This window comes from Lipotes vexillifer, unplaced genomic scaffold (assembly GCF_000442215.2).
Source record: "Lipotes vexillifer unplaced genomic scaffold, Lipotes_vexillifer_v1.1 scaffold1477, whole genome shotgun sequence".
Lineage (NCBI taxonomy): Eukaryota > Metazoa > Chordata > Mammalia > Artiodactyla > Lipotidae > Lipotes > Lipotes vexillifer.
This window is the reverse complement of record NW_006776536.1, coordinates 281,506-290,472: the sequence shown is the minus strand read 5'-3', so window position 1 is coordinate 290,472 and position 8,967 is coordinate 281,506. Positions and strand designations below refer to the sequence as shown.

Genomic DNA, 8,967 nt, shown 5'->3' with positions numbered 1-8,967 from the left:
TGAGGAGAGGGCCCTGGGCTCGCTCGGGCCTAGCGCTCCCCTGGGTTCCGGGGTGACCTGGAGCGAGGTGCTAGTAATAACTATCCCACGGCACCAGCTTATTGGGTTTCCACTCGGCCAGGGCACACCATGAGCTGTGCAGGGTCACCTAGAGCCTGGTCTGGGTAGGTCCCGCCGACCTGGCCACGTTGTGTAGCTCAGGTGTGGTTTACATGTTGCATTCGGCTCTCGCGCCCAAACCAGGCTCCACGTGTCCACCACTTCAGTGCTGAAAAAGGAGGGTTAGAGGAAGGGGCCCCATCTCCATGTGGTGCCAGAGACCCCCAAAGGCTGGGGTTCCTCCCACCCAGGTTGGGGCAGGTTTGGGCCTAAGAGCGAAGCCCAGGAGAGCGGCACAGACACAGCAGATGGCCAGGGCCTCGTGTTACATTCAACGTTTACAAGAACACACCCTGTCACGTGCATCTCGAAAAGGCTCCCCGGCCGCCATGGGGGGAGGGGAGCAGAACGCAGCCCACACAAATGGGGAGACAGGGTCTGAGCGGAAAGGGTCATTGCTTTAATTCAGGTCGGGACCCACCCCGGGGCCGCCCACCCCACCCCAAGGCAGAATCACTGCCTGCTTGTGATTGTTACAAAAATAAATATGAAAAAAGCAGCAACTCTTTAGTGATCATGGAATTAATCGGACAACGATTAAATGTGTTTAAGCAACTGGCACGTCTCCTAAATTGCACCAAAAGAATCTGGAAGCGCTTGGTTTGGCCTCAGAGGCAACATGGAAGGAGGGGAAGGGCCCGGCCCCAGGCCCGGCCGAGCGGCCTCCCCTCACATCTCCGAGTCGGCGTACATGCCGTTGATGAGATAATCCACCTGCGTGTAGTCCTGCCTCTTGTAGCTCTCGTAGGCCTGCAGGGCAAGCAGAACCAGGGCTGTGATGAAGAGGGTGACCCCCAGCAAAAGCACTGCCAGGAGAAAACTTCTGTTCACTGGGGACTGGGCCAGGGGCTCGCTGGAGACCACCAGGTACCGGCCTTGGGTGCTGAGCTGGCACGAGTCTGTGGCTGGCACCTTGGAGTCCCCTGAGCTCCCAAGGGTCGGCCCCATGGAAGCAGTACCAGGCGCGGCTTCAGGCGCGCCCTGCTCCAGCGTCTGAGTGGTGCCTGGCCCCGCGGCCCCCGGCGTGGATGTGACGGGGCTGGGCTGTATCGGGGGGCCCGGGCTGGCATGAAGGGCAGGTGCTGGCGCTGTGCTGGCAGCCGGCTGGGGGGCCTTGGTCGTGGTCCCCACTGTCATGGATGCGGAAACCGAAGAGGGGGAGCCGGGTTCTGGTGTTGTGTTGAGGAGGGTGGGCGCAGGCCTACTTGCTGCATCAGCCGCAGTCCGGGCCGTCGGCGCCTGGACGGTGGGGCCCTGTGTGGACGCGTTAAGTGCTTGGGGACTCAGGGGCACCGCGGGGCTCGTTGTGGCGTGGCCGGGGGTGTGCCTGGGACGACCGTGCAAGCCCAAGGGGCCGCTTACACTTGCCAGGGCTGCAGCAGCTGTGGGAGCACCCGTGGCCGGCGTGGGTGTCGTGTGCGTCGCTGGCCCAGACAACGTGCCGCTGCCAGGCGCCCGCGTGTGGGGTGAGGACGGGGTCCGCCAGTCAGACGCCGGGACAGGCGGCGTGGGCACCCTGGAGGTGGCTCCGTCGGGGGTCCCTTCTGCCGTCGCTGACGCGCCTGCCTCTGTCCTGTGCGCTGTCCCTGCTGTGACCGCAGGAGAGGCGGGGTCGCCTCCCCAAGTCCCTCTGGTCAACGTGATGGGAGAAGGTGTCACCGAGGTCATTCTTGCAGACGTTTCATTCAAGACTCTTGTAATGGTTTCCACGGATGAGTTTTGTTCTGAATTCTCCAGCGTCTTGTTGAGGACTGAGGACCATTAGGGTCAGAAAAGGGAGGAAAAGATACGATCACCTTCAACCCTGTGCAGGTGGATCATTCAGAGACTGTCTTAATTTCCGGCCCGTGGGGCTGGCCGGGGAGGCTGTGCGGTGCCTTGCTCCTTAGCCCGGAAAACATGTTTCCCTCTCATCTCCTCCCTGCACACATCTGGCCCGCAGCCCATCACAGAGGCGCTCAGCACTTTGATTTAAAATCTCCTTGGCGCTCTCTGAACCCCAAGCCCATGAAAGGCTTCAGAGCTTCATTGTTTTTTTTGCGGTACGCGGGCCCCTCACCATTGTGGCCTCTCCCGTTCACAGGCTCTGGACGCGCAGGCTCAGCGGCCATGGCTCACGGGCCCAGCCGCTCCGCGGCACGTGGGATCCTCCCGGACCGGGGCACGAACCTGCATCCCCAGCATCGGCAGGCGGACCCTCAACCACTGCGCCACCAGGGAAGCCCCCAGAGCTTCAGTTTTTGATCCAGTTCTCAAAATATCATAATCTCTCGCGTTACAGGTGTGATTCGCCATTAAAAAAACCTATCCAACACACACCCAGGTTTACACAGCAGATAAACCGTTGCCCAGATATTCACACCATGCAAGAATTCTTGGCTTTATGACAGGATTCAAAGCAGGATCCCTGGAGAATAGTGCCCGGCACAGAGGAGAAGCGCGACTAAATATGTGATGTACGGGTTGACAAACTCCCCGATAAAGACTAGGTTTATGGGAGGAATGACATTTTGCAAGGCCAAGTAAGTCACCCTCTCAAGGCTCAGAGGCCAGGTCCCATGTTGGCCCAACAGGCCTTCGCAGCCCAGCACCCGGGAGCTCTGGGGCCCCTGCAGGCCCATCCAGCAGTCACACGACTTGCCAGGGCTGCAGCAGCTGTGGGAGCACCCGTGGCCGGCGTGGGTGTCGTGTGCGTCGCTGGCCCAGACAACGTGCCGCTGCCAGGCGCCCGCGTGTGGGGTGAGGACGGGGTCCGCCAGTCAGACGCCGGGACAGGCGGCGTGGGCACCCTGGAGGTGGCTCCGTCGGGGGTCCCTTCTGCCGTCGCTGACGCGCCTGCCTCTGTCCTGTGCGCTGTCCCTGCTGTGACCGCAGGAGAGGCGGGGTCGCCTCCCCAAGTCCCTCTGGTCAACGTGATGGGAGAAGGTGTCACCGAGGTCATTCTTGCAGACGTTTCATTCAAGACTCTTGTAATGGTTTCCACGGATGAGTTTTGTTCTGAATTCTCCAGCGTCTTGTTGAGGACTGAGGACCATTAGGGTCAGAAAAGGGAGGAAAAGATACGATCACCTTCAACCCTGTGCAGGTGGATCATTCAGAGACTGTCTTAATTTCCGGCCCGTGGGGCTGGCCGGGGAGGCTGTGCGGTGCCTTGCTCCTTAGCCCGGAAAACATGTTTCCCTCTCATCTCCTCCCTGCACACATCTGGCCCGCAGCCCATCACAGAGGCGCTCAGCACTTTGATTTAAAATCTCCTTGGCGCTCTCTGAACCCCAAGCCCATGAAAGGCTTCAGAGCTTCATTGTTTTTTTTGCGGTACGCGGGCCCCTCACCATTGTGGCCTCTCCCGTTCACAGGCTCTGGACGCGCAGGCTCAGCGGCCATGGCTCACGGGCCCAGCCGCTCCGCGGCACGTGGGATCCTCCCGGACCGGGGCACGAACCTGCATCCCCAGCATCGGCAGGCGGACCCTCAACCACTGCGCCACCAGGGAAGCCCCCAGAGCTTCAGTTTTTGATCCAGTTCTCAAAATATCATAATCTCTCGCGTTACAGGTGTGATTCGCCATTAAAAAAACCTATCCAACACACACCCAGGTTTACACAGCAGATAAACCGTTGCCCAGATATTCACACCATGCAAGAATTCTTGGCTTTATGACAGGATTCAAAGCAGGATCCCTGGAGAATAGTGCCCGGCACAGAGGAGAAGCGCGACTAAATATGTGATGTACGGGTTGACAAACTCCCCGATAAAGACTAGGTTTATGGGAGGAATGACATTTTGCAAGGCCAAGTAAGTCACCCTCTCAAGGCTCAGAGGCCAGGTCCCATGTTGGCCCAACAGGCCTTCGCAGCCCAGCACCCGGGAGCTCTGGGGCCCCTGCAGGCCCATCCAGCAGTCACACGGCTTTCTCACTTACGTGGATGCTGGGCTGTCAGGTGGCTTTCAGATAAGGACCAAGAGGAAACCCAAATGAGCACGAGGGCTGTCCACATCTTGCAGGTGAGCTGGCAGCAAGGCTGGGCGGTGCCCGAGGCTCCCAGCCTGCCGTTCCTCAGGCTGCTAACAGTTCCCTGCTGCTTGGCTGAGGAACCTAAGGTCAAGAAGGAAGGCGTTTGGTCAGTGATGCGCGGGGCACAGGCCTGGCAACGCGCCGGCTGTGGAGCGCTCCAGGAGGTCCCAGGGTACAAACCCAGCCAGATGTTTCCCCTGGGGCCTGGCATTCAGGAAGAGCATAACATGTCTCAGCCATGTGTTCAGGGATCCGCCCAGTGCCTGCCCTGACGGGTTTACAGCACTTCTTAACCCAATCTCACTATGCGTCTTACTATCCCAGCTCAGAGTTCAGAGTATGAAGGAGCAGCAGAGAGGGGCCAAGGCTTCCTCCTCAGCTTCTCTGTGGCCTCTGCAGGGCCCAAAGCACTTCTCTGCACCCGTGACAGCTGACTACGTGGAGAGATCCCACTTAGCCAGCCAGTCATCACCCATCACCCATCCACTGCCCATCACCCATCCATCCACCAACCATCACCCATCCACTGCCCATCACCCATCCATCCACCCATCCACCACCCATCACCCATCCACCAGCCATCACCCATCCATTCGTCCATCCACCCATCACCCACCCATCCATCCATCCACCCATCCATCACCCATCTACTCATCCATCCATCCACCCATCCACCACCCACCACCCATCCACCCATCTACCCATCCATCCACCCATCACCCACCCATCCATCCATCCATCCACCCATCCACCACCCATCACCCATCCACCCATCACCCACCCATCCATCCATCCATCCACCACCCATCATCCATCCATCCACCCATCACCCATCCACCGCCCACCACCGATCCACCCATTACCCACCCATCCATCCACCACCCATCACCCATCCACCGCCCATCACCCATCCACCCATCACCCATCCATCACCCACCCATCCATCCACCCATTACCCACCCATCCATCCACCCATCCACCACCCATCACCCATCCACCAGCCATCACCCATCCATTCGTCCATCGACCCATCACCCACCCATCCATCCATCCACCCATCCACCGCCCATCACCCATCCACTCATCACCCATCCACCACCCATCACCCATCCACCCATCACCCATCCCTTCGTCCAATACTCCCCGAGAGCCTGCTCATGCGCCAGGCAGTGCACTCAGGACAGAAAGATGAAAGCCACACAGCCCCCTCCTCCAGGGAGCCTGCCTCCAATGGGAGACACAGAAAAGAGGTCAGTGCAGGCTGGTGCCAGCATAGAGGGACTAAGTGTCGGGAGACAGGGAGGAGATGGCACCTGGGAGGCTGCGAAGGGTCAGGTGGAGGCTGGTCCTCTGTGCAGAGGCCCCAGAGGTGGGTGGGAGGGGACAGGGTGCTGCAGGGCCCACGAGGCATGGAATTCAGCTGGTGGGGGGTGGAGGCGGGGGTCAGGGAAGGTAACCTGGCTAGTAGCACACCTGGGCCACGTTCTGAAAGACGGTTGGGATCCACCTGGTGGGAAAGGGGTCAGGGGGCAAGTGGCAGGAGCAGCAGGTGATGACAGCAGGGCCAGAGGCCTGGGGACAGCGCAGTGAGACCTGGGCTTAAACAAGAGAGAGAGAGGCAACCACGGGGCAGTTTGGATTTTGGTGTGGGGGGAGGCGAGCCCATGCAGGCCCGAGACAGGGGTGTAATAAGCAAGGCGTTCCGGCAAGGGGCAGCTGGGGTGGCGATGCAGGGGGCAAGGCCTGAGGAGGCTGAGAGACTCAGTAAAGGGGTTCCACAGGGGGGGACAGAAGGTGGGCTAAGTGGACCTGGTCGCAGAAGCCCTGGTCTCCGAGGGTTACAGTGCAACTGCAGAAACTTACAGAGACGCCACGGCGGCTGAGCCTCAACAGGACTGGCTTCCCGAGCACACAGCGGGGTCTCCCCACTCACCCCAGGTCTCTCCCACGTGCTGGCAGGCTCAGGTCCCTCACCACAGGGGAACCGAGGGGGCAGGTAGCCTCAAGTGCCCCATCACTTCATGCCCTGCCGGTCCTGGGTGCGCCCTGATCCTGTTCTCAGCCCCACCCAACTGCCGCAGTCCCACGTGGCCACCTGCGAGGCCCAGGTCCCCTTGGACAACAAGCCCAGTCACGTGCAACGAGGGCTAGTCCCTCAAACTCAAACTCGACGTGGGCACAGGGCAAGCAGAGCACAGTCTGCTGGGAGTCTGAGGGCTGGCGACTCCTGGGGGTGCCTCCACAATCAGTCCTGCCCGAAGATGCCCTAGGCCATCGGCCTTTCCCCTGGCCCTCATGGTGAAGCTCTTGGGTTCCACAGAATGTCTGGGAAGGGAGCCTTCAGGTCACTCTGAATGAAACGTCCTGACGGACTCCTCGCCTTGGCACGGATGCTAACTGCTGCTCTCCACGGCCCTGTGGCCAGGCTGCCCTCCCGCTGAGCACGGCAGGCTCACTGGCTTCCCAGCAGCCCCAAGGGTCACCTTCAAGCGTCCCCATCCTGGGCCTGCTCCATCTGCCATGCCACAGCTGCCAGAAAGATCTTTGTAACCCACAGAGCTGACGCTGCCTCCAATGCTTAAATCCCCTGCTCTCCCAGGATAACTCCTAAGCTCCTTAACATGGCGAGGTCGCCTTCAAAGTCTGACCCGCGGCGTCTCCCCTGTGAGCCCACCCTTACCAGACACGTGAAATACCTGAGTTCCTGGCCCAGCCCGGCCCCAGCGAGGAGCACTTCCAGCTCTGCTGGCAGCCACGCAAAAGCAGTCCCCCGTGCGGCATAAAGGGGCACCTAGAGGTGGCTTTCTTTCTCCTGTGAGCAGCGGGGACTGTTGCAAAGTGGCCCCATGACTGGAAAAACCCTTTCGAGCACAAACTCTGCTGGAAGGCTGGGCACTCCCCTCCCCCATGCTTCTAATCCCTTCGTGAGAGTCACTAACTTTAGTTTAGCTTCACTGCGCACTCTCCCGCCAAAACTGTCCATAAGAGCTCCTGGTGTCTTACAGGTTTAAAAAGGTTCCCCAGCCCTACAAACCACAGATTTGCATCTGTTTTCTCCAGAGCAAAAGGCATTCTTTGTTCTGACTGAAACAAGAGGGGGTGGGGTGGGGAGAGAAGAAACAGACCAATGTCATGAGGGGGAAGGACTGAACCAGGGAGGTTTCAGGCACAGAGAGCTCCCACTCCCCCCACATTAGCTGAAGTAAATGCAGCTGGGCTCTCCGTAAATACGTGTATTTAAACGACTCTCTATTTGGCCAGTCATGTCCACTGAATGCATTAAAAATGCCACCACTGAGCCCAACATGCTCCCCAAGTCTGAGCCCTGGATCTGACAGGGGCTTCCTAAATGCACCCCAGGCTTTCCACTGCCACCTCACTACAGATCTCCAGAGCAGAGTCAGGAAACTTTTTCCTATAGAGAGCTAGATAGCAGATATTTTAGATTTTTGTGGGCCATACGGTCTGCCATAGCTACTCAAGTCTGCAAAAGCAGTCATGGACCATAGGTATGTAATGGGTGTGGCTGGGTCCCGAAAAAACTTTATTTACAAAAACAGGCAGCGGGCACAAACGTGGCCCACAGGCCACAGTTTGCCACCCCCGCCTCTGGCGCTTCAGAGCTGATGCTCCAGCTAAGGCAGGAGGAACTGATTCAAGGGCCTGAATGGGTTTCCACCTTCTCGTCCAGTCCCTCATCCTGGAACAGACACGGGCCGTCCCATTTTTGGTCCAGGGACAGACTCTAGTCGGTCTCCTCCCAGGGCCCCTTCTGCTAGGAGGCGTCCCCTCCGCACCCTGCATCAGTGAGATGCAGCACCCCTGTCCGTGCAGCGAGGGGCTCCCATAGTATCGTGGTCTCATGACACGAGGCCCAAAGAGAACCTCACAGAAACAGAAGACGGCCCAGAGAACCACACGGTTCCCATACCTGCCTGGGGACCCCCCACCAGGGCCACCCAAGAAGGCAGAAGCTCTGACGGCGAAATGCCACAGACCAGGCCTCCTGCACACTGGACGGCTTGGCCCTCTGAGGTTTGCTGTCTTTCCTTTGCCCACCCTGTCCCTGCAAAGCCCCCTTGGGGCCCTTTTCGGGCTCACTGTCCCGTCACTGAGCAGGTGGCCCTGCCCTCAGGGCTTTGGACACTCACGAGAGGCAGCTGCTTGGGCCGTGTGCCCAGTCTGGGCCATCTTCCTCGGGGGGCTGAGGGCTTGACACTGTGCGCTTGTCGGGCGAGGTTTGGCTCTGCAGGAGGCGAGGACGGCTTTGAAGGGCACTCCCAGGCCATGGCACGCTTTGTGGCACACGTGGGATCCAGGCAGATGCTCCACTCTGGCAGAAGATGCATCTATGGTTTGAAAAAGAATAAATGCTCCTTAGGAAAAGCACGGGGGGAAAATCCAGTGAGGAGGGAGGCATTTTTCTAGTGTAAACTCAGGAGGAGATGAAAGAAACTCAGCACCTCCTAGAGTGGCAGATATGCGTAGGTGGTGATGCCTGAGAACCACCACGGACGGGCCTGCTCTCTATCACACACGCCCATGTGCACACACAGCAACACACACGCATATGTGCATAGGTACACACGCGTATGCATACGGTCACACGAGCACACAGCTACACACGCACTCGTATCCATGTGCACATGGCAACACCTGCGTGCACACTGCCATGTGTGTACACGTGCAATCATACACATGCATGTGTGCAATCACACACAGTTACATACATGAGGTGAGCGTGCACATGGAGCATCTCTCTAAAGCTATCTCAGGAAACTCCACTGGTCGCT

At 59.0% G+C, this 8,967-nt stretch overlaps 1 protein-coding gene across 1 annotated transcript; it reads right to left on the bottom strand.

Annotated features, from left to right (window-relative positions):
* Positions 1–828: 828 nt before the first annotated feature.
* CUNH11orf24 (chromosome unknown C11orf24 homolog) lies at positions 829–4,157 on the bottom strand. The gene is made up of 2 exons (XM_007450407.1): positions 4,082–4,157; positions 829–1,910 (listed from the first exon to the last, which is right to left on the bottom strand). The coding sequence occupies exons 1-2, from the start codon at positions 4,155–4,157 to the stop codon at positions 829–831; spliced, it is 1,158 nt and encodes a 385-aa protein (XP_007450469.1).
* Between the last annotated feature and the right edge of the window lie 4,810 nt (positions 4,158–8,967).